This window comes from Setaria italica, chromosome II (genome assembly GCF_000263155.2).
Source record: "Setaria italica strain Yugu1 chromosome II, Setaria_italica_v2.0, whole genome shotgun sequence".
Lineage (NCBI taxonomy): Eukaryota > Viridiplantae > Streptophyta > Magnoliopsida > Poales > Poaceae > Setaria > Setaria italica.
Window position 1 is genome coordinate 43,907,329 of NC_028451.1, and position 19,760 is coordinate 43,927,088.

General features: G+C 46.4%; 4 protein-coding genes across 4 annotated transcripts; 3 read left to right on the top strand and 1 right to left on the bottom strand.

The window, feature by feature from the left end:
* Positions 1-70: 70 nt before the first annotated feature.
* On the top strand, positions 71-2,963 carry LOC101783980 (probable serine/threonine-protein kinase WNK1; the record flags this gene model as incomplete). Its single annotated transcript, XM_004958042.3, is given in 6 exon segments — positions 71-108; positions 195-422; positions 602-822; positions 933-1,090; positions 1,202-1,643; positions 1,738-2,963. Coding segments are annotated over 6 exon segments (2,046 nt in total), but the record flags the coding sequence as incomplete, so codon positions are not given.
* Positions 2,964-5,885: 2,922 nt separating this feature from the next.
* Positions 5,886-6,741, top strand: LOC101784387 (40S ribosomal protein S13-1). The gene has a single exon (XM_004958043.3). The coding sequence runs from the start codon at positions 5,961-5,963 to the stop codon at positions 6,414-6,416; it is 456 nt and encodes a 151-aa protein (XP_004958100.1). The 5' UTR covers positions 5,886-5,960; the 3' UTR covers positions 6,417-6,741.
* A 2,309-nt stretch (positions 6,742-9,050) lies between these two features.
* Positions 9,051-10,354, top strand: LOC101755094. The gene has a single exon (XM_004959721.3). It carries the CDS (start codon positions 9,460-9,462, stop codon positions 9,814-9,816), a length of 357 nt encoding a protein of 118 aa, XP_004959778.1. The 5' UTR covers positions 9,051-9,459; the 3' UTR covers positions 9,817-10,354.
* Positions 10,355-12,696: 2,342 nt separating this feature from the next.
* LOC101784792 (protein FREE1) lies at positions 12,697-17,644 on the bottom strand. Its single transcript, XM_004958044.2, has 10 exons — positions 16,736-17,644; positions 16,476-16,562; positions 16,244-16,375; positions 15,578-15,712; positions 15,109-15,174; positions 14,913-15,023; positions 14,079-14,171; positions 13,402-13,432; positions 13,243-13,319; positions 12,697-13,126 (listed from the first exon to the last, which is right to left on the bottom strand). Exons 1-10 carry the CDS (start codon positions 17,477-17,479, stop codon positions 13,049-13,051), a joined length of 1,554 nt encoding a protein of 517 aa, XP_004958101.1. The 5' UTR covers positions 17,480-17,644; the 3' UTR covers positions 12,697-13,048.
* Positions 17,645-19,760: the final 2,116 nt, after the last annotated feature.

Below are 19,760 nucleotides of genomic sequence, written 5' to 3' on the forward strand. Positions count from 1 at the left end.
TCGATCCGTTTCCTTTCGCTCGCCAATTTCGCTGATCCGTTTCCCTGCTCCTCTGCTCTGTTTTCCGCAGTTCACCGATGTTCTTGGCAAGGGCGCGTCGAAGACTGTGTAAGATCCGGCGCTCCGGAGCTGCGTGATTTCATTTTGCTTGCCCTCTGAATCCCTGACCCGAGGTGCGTGTTCGGGCGCTGCAGGTACAGGGCGTTCGACGAGTACCAGGGGATGGAGGTGGCGTGGAACCAGGTGAAGCTGCACGACTTCCTGCAGAGCCCCGAGGACCTGGAGCGGCTCTACTGCGAGATCCACCTCCTCAAGACGCTCAAGCACCGCAACATCATGAAGTTCTACACCTCCTGGGTCGACGTCTCCCGCCGCAACATCAACTTCATCACCGAGATGTTCACCTCCGGCACCCTCCGCCAGTAAGTGAACAACCTCCTCCGCACCTGTAGCACTTAAAGTTGTTGCCTTTTCATGTCCGGTTGCAGAGAGCCTCCTTTTTCCTGACCAGTCGCAAAAGTTTCTTCCTTTTTTTTTTTCTCTGTGCTTGATTGGTTTTTGGACTGAATTTGATTGCGGTTGCGCGTCCGGTGGTGATTAGGTACAGGCAGAGACACAAGAGGGTGAACATATGGGCGGTGAAGCACTGGTGCCGGCAGATCCTCAGCGGCCTGCTGTACCTGCACAGCCACAATCCGCCCATCATCCACCGGGACCTCAAGTGTGACAACATCTTCGTGAACGGCAACCAGGGCGAGGTCAAGATCGGCGACCTTGGCCTGGCCGCCATCCTCCGGAAGTCCCATGCCGTCCACTGCGTTGGTAAGCCATCTGACTAGCTCAGTAGTCCGAAATGGTGTCGTCTGATCACAATTGGCAATAATTATTACATGGAGATTTGATGGGGTAGAGGTGTGGGATTGGTTGGATAGGCACGCCGGAGTTCATGGCACCGGAGGTGTACGAGGAGGAGTACAACGAGCTGGTGGATATTTACTCATTTGGGATGTGCGTGCTTGAAATGGTCACGTTTGAATATCCATACAGCGAGTGCACACACCCAGTGCAGATCTACAAGAAAGTGATCTCTGTAAGAAGATCCCTGAATCCTTTTTTAGCTATTTGAAGCTATTGTTTCTGATGCGCGCGCGCGTAGTTTGAAATAATTTTACTGATTTCAGCTAGTGGTTTGGTTTCGTAGGGTACTAAGCCAGAAGCGTTGTACAAGTTGAAAGATCCAATGGTGAGGCGGTTTGTTGAGAAGTGCCTGGCGTCGGCATCTCAGAGACTCTCAGCGAGAGAGCTGCTTGAGGACCCCTTCCTCCGCATTGATGACATGGCTTTTTCTTCAGAGGATGGGGATTATAATGTCACAACCAGATATATTCGGCAGCCTTCATCCTTAGGGCATACCTATAGCAATGGCTCAATGATGAGTAATGGATTCTCAGACAGCATTGATGAAGACGCTCTGACTGAAGATAGATGGGACTGCGAGGATGATGACATGAAAGGCCAAGATGGCATCGACCTCTTCAACGAGCACGAAGATGAGCCTCTTGGCAATGTGGATATCACAATCAAAGGGAGAAAGAGCGAAGATGGAGGCATCTTCCTCAGACTACGAATCGCTGATAATGATGGTATGCACAATGTGTAATGCACTAAATTCTGAGGATTGATTCACTATATAAAGGTTTGATTCAGTATATTGTAAGCTAATTTTTCATTTTGCAGGGCGGGTGCGCAACATCTATTTTCCTTTTGATGTTGAGGCTGACACGGCACTAAGCGTCGCAACAGAAATGGTAGCCGAGCTGGATATAATTGACCATGAAGTTACTCGAATAGCTGACATGATTGATGGCGAGGTCAGTGCATTGGTGCCAGATTGGAGGCCTGGTCCGGGCATAGAGGAAGCTCCTGATACTTCATACTGCCATAATTGTGGATCCAACGTGTCATCGTGTGGTTCACTTTATGCCTACATGTCATCAGCCCGTCGAGGTTGTCAATGTGCGGAGCTACATGGACGGTTTGAGGAGATCACGTTCCAAGCCGACGGAGAGCAGTGTGATTTGCAAGAATCTGCAGGAAGCTCTGATGATGGAGGTGGCCAGACAGAGCATTACGTCAAAAGCAAGGATTCCACTCACACGAATGGCTTCGTGCAGATGGGTAGAAGAAATCATTCTAATCAGCTTTGCTTTAGTTCTTTCCAAGAGCAGTCATGCTCATCCAATCATTATGAGAATGACACTAACCCTCACATGAATGGGTTCGACATGAAGCATGAGGTAAAGATTGCCAAGTACAAAGCACGGAAAATGGCACAGTTGAAGAGGGCTATCCATCCATCTCTTGATTTCGACAATGCATATGGAGTAAGTAGGATGAAGCCTTCACTGAACAAGCTGCAATCTTTCCATGTCGGAAAGAACCACAATTTTCGTGTACCGACATGTGACCGAAGCCCGGATAAAGGAAGCAGCGATTATCATTCTAACATGATCAAACAAGCGTGGCAGAGCAAGCACCCCGATCCGGGAGCCCAGAGGGCCCGGCATTGTGAGGTCGACACTGCTGGGAGCAATCCGGACTGTACATTTACAGCCAGGCGCTACTATACCGGGGCTCAGCTGCCACCAAATCTTCCAAGGACCAGATCTGTACCCCTGAATGCCGTCGACGCCTGAAATGCTTTCTTGCCCTGTAAATTTTATAGAGTGTACATTTGTTTTGGTTCTTTTTGTGTCCATTATGAAATATAGTTGTTGGGCAAGAGACTGAATGTGACTGGGGGTTGTCTGTAGATTAAGGCTGAGCTTTGTCTAAATTTTTCATCATGTGAATGCAGAGGCCAGAGAGGTGGTTAGGCTGTACAAGTGCAATCTGCATCATTTACCCCCACTGGGATATCCTGTTTTATCCTCAATATAGGCAACCCCTCCTGTTTCATTAAACTTTTTTTGCTCTTAATATTAATATATAACCAGTAGGGGGAAACCCCTCCTGTTTCATCAAAAAAAAAATATATACAGGCAACAGCCACTCTTTCACATCTTCGGAGTTCAGAGATGCAAAGTTGCTGCTAATTGACTAGGCAGAAAGCAATTTAAAGTGCTAGAGCTGAATCTCATGGCCAGAATCAGGAGCTGGAGCTCTGTCCTTGCCTGGTACTACATGACACCTATGAAATGGACATCCATCTCTCCTAGTTGTAGTTGAATATACATCAAATCTGCATCGAAGGTACAAACATGCCAGCCTATGCATTTGCATTGCCAACTGCTTCATGGGTGCTGCACTAATCAATTGACCCTTCCATGACATGACACCATCCTGATCATTTGGCATTTGGTAGACTCACACTACATAGAAAGATATGGTTTCTTTGATACTTTGATTCGTTCTCCGATGCCCCTTGTTAAAAATATGTTGTTCTCTTGTGATGTACTCCCTCTGTCCCAAATTACTATTCGTTTTGGATTTTCTAGGTGCATAGTTCAATCACCTAGATATATATTATGTCTAGATACATGTCAAAAGTTAAGTATCTAGAAAAATCAAAACAAATAGTAATTTGGGACGGAGGGACTAGAAGACGGAAATTGCTGGAGGATAGACAGATATTTGAGCATATCACAGTACAGAAGCCTCTTATAGAAACATTTTTGTGGCTGTATAATTTCTTTGTCCAGTAACGGATGCTCACCACATGCAGCCTGATAATTCAGTTGCCTAGATCTGGATGGCTAGGAGGCGCCGCCCGCCATTGGTCCACATCTTGGGACTTGCAGGCTTGCAACTTGCCAGCTTGGCGTGCTGGAGGACGGAGCAGGACAAAGGGGTCCATATCTCGCCATGGATAATTGATGGAGGAAACTAGGTGATCTTGTTTGGAGTTCGAGGAGATCATTCTCAACTTCTCTCTCTGTGTTTGCAACATTTTTTGTAAACTGAAGTATTTTGACAGTGCCTAGGGCAGTTACCGTTTATGTTTTATGTGAGTCATCAGCAAGAGCAGGAGCGAAGAACTACTCGTCATCGGAGTCAAAAACTGGTCTAGGCTGAAAAGAACCTGACACTTCAATTTATCAAATCAAATGAATTATAACATGTGGTTAACCTATAATTCAAAGTGGTTCCATACGATAATGACAATTTTGCGGTCATGAAAAGCGAAGATTAAAATGCGCTTCTGAAGACGAGTCAAAGGAGACAGTTTTAAGGAACTCCAAAGCCCTGGTAAAGTGTCTAATAATGAGTGCTCCTACATCTAATCAACTAACTTTGTAAAGGCATTGTGGATGCTTACAAATATTCTGATAAGATAGGCATCAAAGCGGGCAAGCGCCAAGGTAGGCTGAGGGTGGTAGGAGATCAAAGGCTGAAAGGCAAAGCACTGCCCTTTCTAACTTCCCATTGAATAATTCAGTCAGCAGATGGTCCTGTGCTCGTGCTCCTGCCCTAAAATTCAGTGATTCAGAGAAGGAAACAGGGGGCGGCTCTCCTGCCCGGCTGCTTTGGGGGCATCCCACGTTGCTCTGCTGCTTAATTCAGCAGCAACTGACCATACAAAATTCTATTCACAAGACAACTGATCATGCAGAAAATGTTTGATAAGTCGGCTAAGAACAAGTCCTGCAAATCGAGGCTGTTTGTTTATCTGGAAAATCCAGCTACTAGAAGCATGAGCCTGAAGAGATAACCTAACCTTTTCGATGCAGCATGACAAACTGGTCTGGCTCCTCGGTGGCAAAAGCAAGTGTAGGAGCAGACCATGGAAAGGCTATGACCTTATCCGGAAATGCAGATGACGAGGCCGCTTTCTTGAGAACAACCACCAATGGCCGGATTGCTAGTTAGGGGTAGATAGAGTACAGATGCAATGCAGGAGTCTATTGTTTTATTGCCTACACTACACCTGCATTGTCCCCAACCTAACCAAGCATCCTTTTCTCACACGGCAACAAGATACCATGTGAGAGGATATGAAGGAAAGCTCCTCATACCGGCCGCCGATACACTGCTCCAGGTATCTCTGCAGAAAGGAGTTTTTCTTCAGAGAAAAAGAAGATGATATCCACAACTGAAACACGAGTGTTTTTGGCTTCCTGGAATGCAATGTTGCACAGGCAAAGCTGCTGTCGGACTTGATAAGGAGCGAGGCTGCTTTTCTGCAAAGCTGCCTCGTCACTCGTCACTTAATCGTGGGTTAAAGCAGCGTGCGTGCTGATGAGAGCTGACACGCTTGGGCTGTAAACTTTGGACCTGCACATTACCTATCGCAACGGTGACGACGACACCGATGCCTCGCCTACTTCGGGGGTCGTGGTTCATGAATCTTGTGCTGATGTTCGTGCGCTCGTGCACGTGGATCAAGTTGGGGCATGTAAAGCTCGTTGGTTCGGTAAGAACGGCCAAAAATGTTTCGCAGGAAGATTCCTGCATCGCCCAGCAAAACTAATATTGTCACTGTTCAGTTGTCAGTTTCAGTTCTAAGTGGATACAGACACAGTATATTAGCAGTTTTTACTAATCATTAGACTGTTTTTTTTTTGTATACCTTGGTTAGCATGAGAATATTAGCCTGAAGAAGAACGTGAATGAAAAGAAATAAAAGAAACAAGAACAGAACTATGGACAGCACGTAATTCTGAGAGCACACTAGCACACACCACAAGATGCAAAAGGTTCGGCTCTTCTTGGGCTCAGATGTTGGGCGTGCTCTTCAACGGGCTTAATTCTTGGCCACGCACGTTCCGGTCAGCATCAGGTTGGGCTTATAATGGGCTTCGACGTGTGGGCCGGCCCAGGGTCATAAATCGCAATTCGCCACCACTATATAGTGGTAGCGGGTAGGGTTTGGGTTTACGGCCATTTCTAGGTTTCCGTCTCGCCGCCGTCGCCACTTGTAGCGCTCGCTCTCCATTCTCGCCGCCGCGCCGTCCGTCGCCATGGGCCGCATGTACGGCCCCGGGAAGGGCATGTCCTCGTCGGTGCTGCCCTACGCTCGCTCCGCGCCCGGGTGGGTCAGGTCGTCCGCGGCGGAGGTGGAGGACATGATCGTGCGCGCCGCCAAGAAGGGCCAGCAGCCGTCGCAGATCGGCACGCTTCTCCGCGACGCGCACGGCGTGCCGCTGGTCCACGGCGTCACGGGCGGCAAGATCCTGCGCGTGCTCAGGGCCCGCGGCCTCGCGCCGGAGGTGCCCGAGGACCTCTACTTCCTCATCAAGAAGGCCGTCGCGATCAGGAAGCACCTGGACAGGAACCGGACGGACGTGGACGCCAAGTTCCGCCTCATCCTCGTCGAGAGCAGGGTCCACCGCCTCGCCCGCTACTACCGCCGCGCCAAGAAGATCCCCGCCTCCTGGAAGTACGAATCCACCGCCGCCAGCACTCTGGTGGCATGAGTGATGGGTTCGTTTGATTTGAGCTTCTCGGTTCCTGTGAATTGATTCTCTACAGCTATGGAGTTTACCTTAATCCTAAGTTAAGTTATAGTGGTAGTACTTTTTGGTATGTAAGGTGTTAAATTTATCTACATTATGCACCTGGGAAGAAGTATTTATCTTGAGAGTTTATGAGACTGGATCAGGTTTTAGTCCTTGGGAGCTAGATTATTAAAAATGGTTTGGAGTTGGGTTTAACCCTGAGTAGGTTGGTAATACTCTGTATGGAGGTATGCTCATCGAAAGTTCAGAATGAAGCAAGAGACTTGGTGGTATTCTGTTTGCACGTTTTCCTCTTTGTTATGTTGATTGCACAATTGATACGTGGTACTTTGTTTTTTATATAACTTAACCAGTTATCTATTCTACATTGTTTGGTAAGAGGCTGGACTGCTGGACAGCAGCATTGGTTGAGAACTCTAGGGAGAAATGTCGATACTTGGGTTATTTTGGTTTCCTTATTACATATTTTCGATTGATCTGTGCAATGTGTTCTGTTTGGCTGTCCAATTTTAAAGTTTTAGGTTTTGGTTCTACAAGCACATACGGGTGCATGGGGTGCTTTCAATGGAAAAATTGGGATGTAATGCCAGTTTGATTTAAATGTTACAGATTTGGATCCAAATGCCCAAGAAGTAATCTTTGGTTGGTAGGTAGTGTTCTCTAGTTTCTAGTGATGTATGGTCATGATCCTTTTTTGCTGTAATTTATCTCTTGTACATGGTCTGAGAGGGGCATCGCTAAGAAGCTTAAAAAGTTGTCAGAGTACTGGTGGTTTTGTTTCTATTTGGTTCTAGTGCCATTAATTTAGGTCCATGTCAGGTGACCATGCAGCGGTTGTTCTATTCTATTTTCAGAGTAATTTAATTAGGTGATCTTGATGGTTGAAATCTCCTTGTTAGGATATTATGCAATTTGGAGTGAGTATTACTCTTGCATTTTAGAGATTTGGGTGGGAAGGTTTTGTGTCATTGAATTTGGCTCCTGGCTGTAATGTCGCAGCATCCAGAGGTCATCTGGTGAGTTACTGGGGTCAATTTTTGGGTTAGCAGCATATCTATGTTCAGAGCATGTCTGCCTCTGATTTGGCTGTTTCCTTGCTGAGGGTCCAGCAACATGGCTGCCTTCACTAACAGCCCACTAGGGATTCTTGGGGAAATTGTTTCTTTTAAGAATTTGAGCCCAAAATGATTCAAGACTGATATTTTTTGTTTAATTTAAATCTTGTACATTGGGTGAGAGGAGTATCACTAACAACCTTCCGAAGACTTGCTTTCAGAGTAGTGGTATTCCCGCTTCTGTTTGGTTGCCTGTTCCACTAAATTTAGGTCCAAGAGCTGTACATAATTTGCCTATATTGAGTGGTAAGCCTGAATGTCGGTAACTCCATATCTGGTCATCATGCAATGTGGAGTGACCATTTGCATTTGCATTGTCGAGCTAAAACTATTGAGTGGCAAGGTTTTTTTAGTTGACATTTCTTTGTTTTGGGCTTTTGGCTTGCTGCCATATTGTAGTGTCAAAAGATCACTGGGCAGTTTTTAGGTTGATCATTAGGGCAGGTCTACTTCTTGATTGGGCTGTGCTAAGGATCCAGTGTAACATGGTGTCATAGTATAGCTATTATCTCCACACTACCAGCCCACTTGTAACACTTGGTGAAATTGTTTTGAGAATCTTTTGACCATAATGATTCTGGAGCTGGGGGCAAAGTATCTAGCTAGACTTTATAGTAGTTTGTGATCATATCCCAAAGATCTGATAATCTGATACACAATCCCTTTAGTCCAACATGTGTAGGGTGCTTAACATGTAACAACCAGACATGTCGTCATCAGTTGTTTGCGCATATATTAGTGGTTTGCATATAAGATTTAGGGCTTAATTAGAAAGGCTAGCTGCAGCCATGCTTGACAATGATTGACCAAATAAAGCGTCCGCGCTTTATCATGCGGATGCCCTGTTGGCTGGTGCTTGCAGCGCTGGGAATCGTTGTCGCATGTACGCCGCTGGTCGAAATAATTCTGCATGATTTTCTATCCAGTTGGATGCTTGATTTGAATTGATCAAGGAGATCGTCTGCACTCGCTGTCTGGATTTCTGTGGTATTATTCTTTTTTTGTGCAAAGCTGTTGAACAGGGATTCGGAGTGTTGAAGGGTTTGGACTGTTTTGATCGCTGCTCCTAACTCCTTCAGAGTTGGTTTCAGTTGCTGAAACTGCTGTGCATGATTTCAACTTTCAAGTAACGAGAAACTCTTATCTTTTGGTGAATGATTCAATCAAGTTGGATGGTTGGTTTGCATATATCTTACTGGATGTGCAGACTAGTTTTTGGGAGAGATGCTGCTCAACATAATGCTATGTGTTGGACCACTTAACCACTAGTTTACCACTACTACTGTGTGCCTGTGTGGGTAGGCTTAGTTTATCTTGGATGCTGGGCTTGGATAGTTCATCTTATTGGTAGGCCATGCTTTGGTACTCATGTTTGCACATGTTACCAAACATACATGTACTGCTGACTGCTGAGGTGAGGTCAAAGTCGATGCATCGAGATGCCATCTACTGCTCAGTTTCAGATGTGGTCTGATGGAGAAAATTGAGTTTAACTGAAAACGTACTCGCATGTTCTGGTCAAACCCAGGCAAGAATTCCCTGATGCTGCCAAGTGCCAGGATAAACAAGGACATTGCTGGTACACTTGCCGTGGTATTGAATTGAGCACGCCATTTGTTTATGGAATAAACAAGAGATCGCCGGACATGTTGCCATGGCGCCGTCTGATCGGACAGTTCATCGCCGGGCATTTTTTATGGCTGGATCCAACAGCTTCCCAGCATGCAAATCTGCATAAATGTACATGCTCATTCAGACAGTTGCGTGTCCACAGCATCTCGCAAAGTCTCATCGGCTTACATCTCTTCTGCCTCCAGTGCTAGTCATCTCTCTTCCTGTTCCTCCTGCTCGCGTTTCTTCTTCTTCTTCTTCTTCTTCTTGTTGCCATGGCCAGCCTCGTGCACCAGGCGTCCATGCCGGCGAGGGCGATGCCGGCGTGCGACGAGGAGCTCGTCCCGCAGGGCTTCAGCTGCTTCGGGCGCTCGCTGTCTCGGGCGTCGTCGTCGAGCCGGCTCGAGTACAGGGCGCTGCAGCAGCAGCAGCAGCAGGAGCAGGGCGAGGAGAGGTGCGCCGCGCAGGACGCGTGGTCGGCGCGCGCCAAGCTGCGGTGGAAGGCCGTGGCGCACGAGATCATGGCGAAAGGCGGTGGCGGCGGCGCGCGGCGGAGGAAGCAGCAGCTCGCGGCGTTCAGCTACGACTCCAGGAGCTACGCGCTCAACTTCGACCAGGGCGCCGCCGAGTAGCAGCTGCAGCAGCGTGTCTGCACGCGGCCGGCCGACCCGGCGAATGGTGCGGGTCGGCAGAGCCTGAAACAGCACGGTGGCGTGTGCGTGGGTTCGTGCACGGCGACAGGTCGGCGAGGGAGCAGGCGGCTGTTGATGATGCCGTCCGCTGCGGAGGTGGAGGACGGCAGGACGCGATCGTGGCGCTGCGCAAGGAGGGCGACATGCCGTCGAACATCGCGGCACGGTGCTCCGCGTCCTCCTCTGGTGCTTAACGTTTCTGCAGTGTTGAGAAATGCAGTGGGGATCACCGTAGCAGGCTGTGAGGAGTGAAATAGCTATTGCTAGCTGTTGTGGGAACGTTGCAAGGAAAATTGTTTGCAAATTTTGTTTAGAGTTTGTGACATCACTGTTTTTTCCCCCCATTTAGGAGTGAAATAAACCATCCGGGAATTGTTGTCGCATGTACGCTGCCGGTTTGCCTTAATGCTGCATGATTTTCAATCCAGTTGGATGCTTGATCTGAATGGATTGCAGGTATCTCTGCACTCTTGCTGTTTGGATTGGTTTGTGATTCTCTTGGCTCAAATCTGTTCAGCTGGCATTAGATGTGTTGCAGTTTTTGGCTGCTCTGATCATTGGTCTGTCTTCTTTAGGTGGTTCCTCAATTCCGCAGGAAAACTTATTTAAGTTTCCGACTGCAGCGCATCAATCTACCAATGCTTGAGGGCGAAAAACCGCGCAAGCGCACATGGTTAAATAGGACAGCAAATATCAAACAAATAAATTATTTGGCGTGCATATGCTTAATGGCACGATATAATAAACCGCCATAACATTTTACCATTACAACTGTTTTCCTTTGCAAATGAGTGCTGAAAATCCTTTGAAGAAAAGATACAGCTCCGAAACTGGAGTGCACCAAAGTACCAGACACAATCCTTGAACTCAGACAAGTTCGGTGCCGTCGCCCTGGATGCAGAAGCGGAGACAGTCCACAGCAGTACGCGGGCCTAACGGACGGTAGTGCCAAGGTTCTTTGCTTCCATCTGTAACATTGTACCCCCGGGTCTCCCCGTCACTATCAACCCCAAGATAGATGGTGTTAGGAGTGACAGGGGCAAAGGCATCTTCTCGATCTCGATCATATTCACAGTATAGCATTCTTCCTCCCCCGTCACTGGATCATGCTCGACGAGGTCCGCGCGCGCTCCCGCCGCCACCGCTTCCTTAACGTCTCCACCGGTGAGTACATCAGGATGGACAATCCCGGAGCTCGACGACCACAGGTTGCTCACGCTCACCCCCGAGGGCCTCCTCCTGCTGCTCCACGAAGCCACCCTGGTCGTCCGCCTGCTTAATCCGCTCACACACCAGTTCACCGACTTTCCCCGGTTGACCGAGCTCCTGCAAGCTAGGGGCTATGAGTCGGCACGAAGTCTTCAGGTGTATGGTGCTGGCCTTGTTGCCGATGCCTCCACAGTGGCAGTATGTTTCTCTTGTCCCATGGTGCTTGCTGTTGCTAAGCCCGGCGGCAAGAGCTGGACCGTGATCAACGACGACTACATGAATTCGGTCTTGCCTTTTGCGGGGCGTTTCTACTGTGCCACCTACAGGGGTGTCATGGTGGTGAATATCACTTCAGATCAGCAGCCGCCAATGCTGCTGATGGTCGCTGAACTGAGCGAGTCATTTTATTTCTCCAAAATGGCGCACAGCTTTCACCTGGTGGACAATGGTGGGGAGTTGATGCTGGTGCACCGATGTCTGGACAGCAACTATAAGAGAAAGTATGATGTTTATAGAGTGGATTTGGAAGCTGGACTCCTGATGCCGGTCAAGAGCTTCAACGGGTGTGCCGTGTTCATGGGCATGAGCCGCACAATCTCTGTATCAGCAGGGGCCTTTCCCTCTATCACTGCTGACATAATCTAACTGGCGTGCGAATGTGATAGGAAAATTCTGGGGTACAATATTGCAGATGGAAGCAGAGTACCTTGCCAATGCGGTCCAATTCCTGATGGGTGGGTATGCCCGGATAGCATTATCGACTGCCTGTGCAACTGCATCCAGGGCATCGGCGACCGACTTGCCTGAGCTCACGTATATTGCTGTGTTTGCTGCGAATCTGGATCTCGAGCTGCATTCCTTTAAGCTGTACCTGGTTTTGTCGTGCCTTTGAGCATAGAGCTTTTTTGGGGGTACAAATATAATTTTGCGGCACCTATTCCCAACATTTGTACCTCAACAAATAATGTATCAACGCATATTTATATTTGGTACAAGCATTTAGCATGTGTACTTGCCTTAGTTCCAACTGCTCGAGCACGCCCCGTTTAGCTTATTTGAAGGAACTGCGAACAACTTGATTGCCTGAATCTATTTGCACGATCATTGACGCTTGATCGGCGGCCAAGGTGGTGCATTCCAGGCGGCACCCTTGGAGTTTCTGTACTCCAGCTAGCATCTCCTCCTGGGGCGTGATCTCCATGTGCATGTGCGACCTCGCCGGCTAAGCCAGGTCCTTCGATTACTTCCGACATGCACGATGATATGCCTAGGCTTGTAATACCTGCAATACCACTGTGTGGCTGTGTTCCTGAGTCTTGATGATGCTTCAACTTGGCCCAGTTTGTTTATCTACCCCAGTTTCATGCTCCTGCCGGTATTGATTCTTCTAGAAAACCGACCGTATTTGCCTTACAAATGTATTTGCAAACGGAACTTAGAGAAGTCGAAAACCTTAGCAGGCAGAATCAACAAACTCAAGCTCGAGGTTACGCTGGCCATAAATAAAGAAGTAAAGAACGACCGGTACAGCAGACTCAACCCGTCAACCGGATATGCCCTCGACCTCGACGAATAGGTTGAACCCAACATATCATAGCTTCAACACTTACGGAGCGAAAAATAGACACAGCTCAAGCCATTAATAGTTGACAGGTGACATTCTGTACAAAGTTTGCTTCAAACGAAATCCCAATTTTGCTCTCTGGAGGCTAAGAAGCACGATGCTACGAGAAAAAGGAGCATGGCATAACACTAGTGAAGCAGATGCAAGATAGATTTGGGACCATCTTCAGTCTTCACCGAATTCTATCTGTATTCTCCACATACACCCAGCAATTGAAATCCACTCATGTACATTTACAGGCGGACAGAACTCACGTTTATTAGTTATTATGTGTAGAACAAAAAAGAAGCCGAGTAATCAACAGAATAATTTCTATAGCACGCACTGTCTCCCGACGTATCAATTGGAGCTTACAAGGAAGGCATGCTGGCACACTCCGCACTCCACTGTCTCTGAGCCAGATGTTGGAACCTGAACCTGAAGTTCCACAGCCAAATGGTACAAATGCATTATAATAGTTAATTCGCCATGTACCAAAAGCAAAATTACTAGGAGCATCTGTGAATTTGTGTTATGCACGGCCGACAGCTTACCTGAAGATGGACTGTGCAGGTAGGGCATGCAACTTCCCTCATTCTGGTACCAGATGCACCACCACCAGATACGGGACCTTTTCAAGCCGAGATTTCAGAATTCTGATGCACTGTAGTCCGTAATTTGAACTTGTAAAAGGGATGGCAAGCAAGAAGTACCTGAAGACTTGCGGTTTCGCTCCATTTCCTCCTAATGACAGCATAATTTCGTTAAAATGATTGATATCATAAACAAATTATAAGACATTTCAGCTCTATGGTTCATCTTTTTTCCCATTGGACTTTGTGAATAACCAAAATGATGCGCAAAATTTCCTGAAGGCAACTTCATGCCTTCATGGGATAAAGATCCTTATTCGAACTTTCCACAACTTCATCTAGTTATAGTTCTTGAATCGAAGTAATTGGAAGCATGCAACTTATAGCTTGCAGGTAGATTAAAACATCTGGTAAGCCTTTCAATATAATGGCCGAGTTGCAACAGCAATCTTACCATCACTGGGGAATATTGATGCTGCTCATACTAGCCTTTTTTATACCTAAGCTAGTGCCTGCTTTTGCCTTATCAATGTGCAACAAAATATGCACTAAAAAAATTTGGTTGTGAAACTGTACGCCCCCAATTTGGCCATGTTTTTGGTAAAATGATGATCTACAAAATCATATCAATGTTGCAATAATGGAAGGGACTGCCAAATTTCTGGCAGTAAAATGCACGGTGAATCCAATGAAAGCAACAAAACTTTTGACACTTTTGGCTTCAAACCAGGAATGCCCAATTAAATCAAGTGCACATGCCACTTAAATAGTTAATGAATATATGCCAGAGGAAATACCTTAAGTTTTCTAGCAAGATCTCCATGACTCTGCACGGTTGCAGATCTGCTGGTAGCTTCCTTAGCCATGCTAAGCCTTTGAGTGACCTCAGCCTGTAAGATATAAGAACCAACCATTATGAGCGCATGGCATAGCAACTCTACCAACAGCCAAGCATAGTTCCATATAAACCTATCTGAAATACTAATAGTGTCTTATGCAATGAAATTATTGCCTAAAATAGAACTACTACTCCCTCCGTCCCAATTTATAGGTCATTTTGGCTTTTCTAGCTGCATAGTTTTAGCTATGCACTTAGATATATGCTTACGTCTAGATACACGGTAAATACTATGAATCTAGAAAAGCCAAAACAACCTATGATTTGAAACCGAGGAAGTAACTTAATAGAACAAAACATATAGGTAGAAAAACACAAAGCAAACATACACAACTCAGGGATGTATTTAAGTCGGTACCGAAAATCCAGCAAATAAGTTGTCCAGAGCTACAGCATCTACAGGGTGAGTTATTAAGCAAAGAACAACAATAACCAAACCGCCTTAGCTATAGGGTGGGTACACTATATTGAAGTAACATTACGAAGCACATTAACAAGAGGAGCTACAGATCCAGCAGTGCAATCCTGGTTCAAAACCACTAGCAACAAAGAAGTGACAACTGACAAGTGAACTGAATATTACAAACTCGTAGCCTTGTTTTAACAATGCTGGTATTCATAAATGTGGGGTTGAAAGAGAGCTTACGAACTGAAACTAACATAGAAGCAAAGTAAGTCCAGTCAATGTGAAAAGAAGGAAATCATTGAGTAACAATTGCGTGGCGGAATGTACCATGCATCTATCACAAACTCGGACAAGCGGAGCATTATCCTCAGCTGTCAGAGCAATTCTTCCCTGACTGCATTTGTCACAGAAGATTTCACCACAGTTCCGACAATGATGCTGCAGAAAAGGAACCATCTTGATACATCAAAATTTTTACCATAAGAGATAATGAGTACATGGACAAAGATGCTATATAGATTACCCTGCGATTGAAAGGGCTAAAATCAACAGCACATGAGTGGCACTTCTTAGCAACCTCGTCTGGAACCTAAAAAGGTGACAAAAGTATATATTAAATAATGCAGACACTTAATAACAGAATAACAAGTGAAGAGACATAATAATCATAAGATTAAGAAAGGGTGATACAAGATTAATCATAAGATTAAGAAATGGTGATACAAGATGGTGAAAACTGTCAAGAAGAATTTAGAATAAGATCCATAACACTAACATAAACCAATAGAAGTAGAGGTGATGAATGTGATCTGAGGAAATGTTTAATGAGGGTTAGAGATGCATGTAATCACATACATGCAGCAGAGCACAGAAGATATTCTTATCAAAATATCATGTCAAACAACATCTGCAAGAAAATAGCTACACTAGAACAGTTCCTTTAATCTTAATCGTGTAGTCAAGTAACCATTCGATATTAGGGATCAGCTTACCCAATGGTCTTTCACTTCATCAACAGGTTTTGCAAACATCCAATCAAAACCTTTCTTCTTCTCATTTGATTGAACCGTAGGATTGCCAGCATCCACAGTTCCTTTGCTTTTAGCATCTCCACCAATCTCCTTAAACTAAATACCAAAGCACAAAGTTAAGTGTTGCACAGGCAAAAAGAGCAAAATTGTTTTTCAATGCAATTACATGCATAAATGACCCACTGAACAAAATACACCACCAAGCAGATAGTCAACCTACATCTGTAGTGAAATTTATAAGAAAAAATAGGCAGGTTTCTACAGAAAACTTTCAGACAAAACATTAACAATCCCATCCAATATCCAGCTTATCCAACTTGTCTCCCTTTCCAAAACAAGAAAGTGTGCACTTCAAACACAGCAACCATTGAGATATAAATTCAAAAGGACAACATGACAGTAAAGAATAAAATGCCATTTTGGTAGTTTTATGTTATGTGAGCACATCTTAAAACTGCTGCATGCTAGCAAATTATAAACCATTCTGAAGCAACAACAAAGACAAAAAAGAACGGAAGTAGAAATATAATGGAACTTAACATCACCTCAGAATCATTTTGATTGTTTTCAGTAGATACACGAGGCCAAATATTGTCAGGGATAGGGAGAATAGTGGTGCTGCAATACCTGCACTGTTGCTGCTGTCACAGTGTCAAGCATAGTATTGGAAGTATAACTGTTTGACTTCAGCCTAATTCGTTTTGGATCAATATCCACTGATGTCTTCGCCCAGAAAGCAAATATAGTTGAATCCAAAACCTAAATAAGAACCGCAAACAGACATTAATCTCACTCACCATTGCATATTGTGTTAAAAAAAACAGACATCATTTTCATAAGAACAAGCTGGCTAACTGACCTCCCATCTCGTCAGTGAATCGAGGGGATAAATCCTTAGGGTCCTGCTTGTATTTGGATCAAGCATGCGAATTCCATCTAGACCAATCTGCAACAGCACCATCAAGACATCATCTCATGTATCAAAATGGCAATTGATTTTTCTTTTTTCATCAATGGCAACTAGTAAATGTGGGTGCAAGGGAAATTATTAAATCATAGCACGAGAATTTCATGTTTTGCCCATGATGCATAATTTCATGAATCTGATCATAACCGTACCTGGCAAAGCACATCAGTAGGGTTCCCTGCACCCTCTGGCAGCAGCTTAACCCGAAATTTCTGAGCACCACCACTCTCATCCTCATGCGTGTCCACCTTCGGAAGGGCCCTCGCGATCGCCCCAAAGCTCCCACCACCCCCACTGCCACCGCCACCACCGCTCCAGGGCTGCTGCTCCCCTCCAGATGGGACACTGATCGACCGCCCATAGTCATCAAACAGCGCGGATCCCGACCGCGCAGGGGCCGTGCCGCGCGCGCCGTACGGCTCCGAACCGCCGCCGCCGCGGTACGCGTACGCGCCCTCGTTCAGGTAATCCTCGTTGTCGTACCCCGCGGCCGGCGGCTGGTACCCGCCCCCGTAGTACGGGGCGTCGTAGGGCAGCGGCGGAGGGTTGGGCTCCGCAGCCGGTGGGGGCGTGGACTGGGTGGGCGGCGGCGTGTAGTTGTAGTACGGCTCCGGCGGGTAGGGCGCGGGGTTGGTGTGGTAGGGCGGGTACCCGACGGCGCCGTACTGGGGCTGTGGGGGCGGCGGCTGCGAGTAGGCCGGGGCGGAGGGCGGCTGGTCGGAGTAGCCTCCGCCGACGGAGTAGGGCGGCGCGGAGGCGGAGACGTAGCCGCCCGCCCCCGCCGCCGACGCGTCGGTGGCGGCTGGGTACGGGTTCGAGTCCGGGGGCGCGTACTGGTGCGGGTAGTAGTGACCGGCGGGATCGGAGGACGCGTAGTCGCCGCTCCCGTGCTGCATCTCCGGTGGCCGATCGGACGGGGGCGTGGGATCAAGGCCGGTGGCGCGGACGCCGACGAGGTCGACGGCGAATTTGATTCGATTCGTTGCGTTGCGTTTGCGTTTGCGTTTGTTGCACGGGGAAAGGAAAGGGGGAAAAGGATGGTGGGGGTTGCTGGTAGGAGGGAGGTTGACGTGTTGGTTCCCAGCCTGGGTTGTTTATTCGTTTTGGAGCGTGCACTTGCGCGGGGACCGTTCGATTTGGCCGGCAGGTGGGAGTGGACGGCCGTGATGGACCTGTGGTGGATTCGGGCTCGCCTTTCGCGGCAGTTCGCCACGGATGCAGCTAGTTATCACAAAAAGGCGACAAATTCACCAATGTCGCAGCGTATGCACCTATTACCTATCTATTCTTAGCCCACAAGGCCAAGCTTTATCAGCGCCAGAGAGAAGAAAAGAATCAGCTACATGTATGGACAAGTTTGATGATATCATCGACGTGCATGTGAAGTTTAAAAAAATCATAACCTATAAACCAAGAACCTAACTTTAATTCTGATTACACTACTAAACTTATTATAACGATATCTTCAAAATAAACCCACTATGTTTTGGATGAAATTTATTTATGGATATTTTTACGAAGGTGAAAATATTTCTATGATATGTATATATATCTGGAACAAATTACACGAAGTTAATTATACACACATCGAACAAATTATATGAATACATAGAACAGAAAAAAATGTATAGTACGTCTCGAACAAATTATACGAACTCAGTTCGGAAAATATGCAACCTTGATTAAATAATGTGAATAAAAAAAGTTCATCCAACTATAGTTAAGTAGGATCTTGTTGGAAAGTTTTTATTGTCAAAAATTCAATGGTGCAATCAGAATTTAATTTTGATACTCGGTGTAAGATATATAGTTTTTTAAGTCCAAACAATTTTGCATGTTGGATGACATCAGCAGTTTTGTCTCTCTTACATGCATGGACCCGCTCTTCCCACACACGAAGCTGTAGAAGGCTTCATGTGGTGAAATTGCAGCATATAGGGCCAGTTTGGTGGAGCTCCCACCGGCTTCGGCTCCACCTGACGCGGCATTGTTCATGTACTGTAGCTATATTGTTCACGGGAGCCAGTTTTCTCTCTCTCCTCCTCCCCCTCACAGACTGGCAAGGAGCCGGTGGAGCCACAAATTTTGACTCCACCGACTTCCGCTCCTCTGACACCCCTACCACGCATAGTGCATGAGCCGGAGCTGGATGGGCGGCACCGAACGAGCCTGATAGTATTCACTGTTCGCCAGTCGTGTCGTCATTTTTTCGAGGGAGGCATAACTCTTTATTCATCAATAAAATTATAAGAGTTACAAATATCTTGAGGCAGATTTAACAGCTAAACTTGCCTATGGTGTGAGCATCTATATTGGAGCGCTTATTTTCATAAACAAAATCAACAATACCAAACAGTGTTGCTGTAATCTTTATCTTCCTAATAATATGGCCATGAGCGACCATTTCCTCTCTTAATTCCTCTTATTACATCAATATTATCTGAAGCTAGCATGAAGTGTTAAACCATAAGGTGTCGACGCCAGGCCTAACTACACGCAATAGCCTCGACACACCTAAGAGTCCACGCTCCCAGAAATTTCCAGCCGCGCCGTCGTGACTCACTGCCCGTCCGACACGGCGGGTTAGCGCGTGGACTGAACTGGGTTATGCGTATCGTGCGGGTTAGGTCCAATCAAATAACGCTAGGCCTCTACGCGCATTGGGCTTTCAACACGCACCAGCTATTGGCCCATGTATATTTAAATATATGTGGCCTGGAAGTGGAAGCGGGTTACTTATTAAATTTCCTCTAAAAAAAATAGTCCTGCATAGTAGACGGTGGAGAATTCCGTTCTGGCAAACCATAAAATCATTTCATGTCACTTTAAAGAGCTATATGCTTTACGAAGGCCAAAACATCATTTGAAGTTCTAGCTCACAAGGATACTGAATCTTTCAATTTTGTAAAAAAATGGATATATTTACAGAGTAAGTAAAGAATTGAACCGACATATCCACCACACCTAGTCCATTCCCTTGCAACGAACAAATCAAACCAAACATAATCCATTGCAGGAACCGCCAAATGTGTACTCACAAAGTCTGGGACACCGAAGCGACTCTCGAGATGACCGCGACGGCTCATCTCCTCAGAAACATAGGCGACGAATTAGGAAACCCACCCACGAATCCATACAGTCCAATCCCTAAAACCCAAAACCACCCAAATTTTATTC

Bases quoted from the DNA above. Each gene is read 5' to 3' on its own strand.
- LOC101755094 (XM_004959721.3), top strand. From the start codon at position 9,460: ATGGCCAGCCTCGTGCACCAGGCGTCCATGCCGGCGAGGGCGATGCCG.
- LOC101784792 (XM_004958044.2), bottom strand. From the start codon at position 17,479: ATGCAGCACGGGAGCGGCGACTACGCGTCCTCCGATCCCGCCGGTCAC. The intron at 16,376-16,475 runs GTCAGTTAGCCA...GTTCTTATTTAG, and splicing joins ATTCACTGACGAGATGGGAG to GTTTTGGATTCAACTATATT. The intron at 13,433-14,078 runs GTATTTCCTCTG...TGCTGTCATTAG, and splicing joins ATCTTGCTAGAAAACTTAAG to GAGGAAATGGAGCGAAACCG.
- LOC101784387 (XM_004958043.3), top strand. From the start codon at position 5,961: ATGGGCCGCATGTACGGCCCCGGGAAGGGCATGTCCTCGTCGGTGCTG.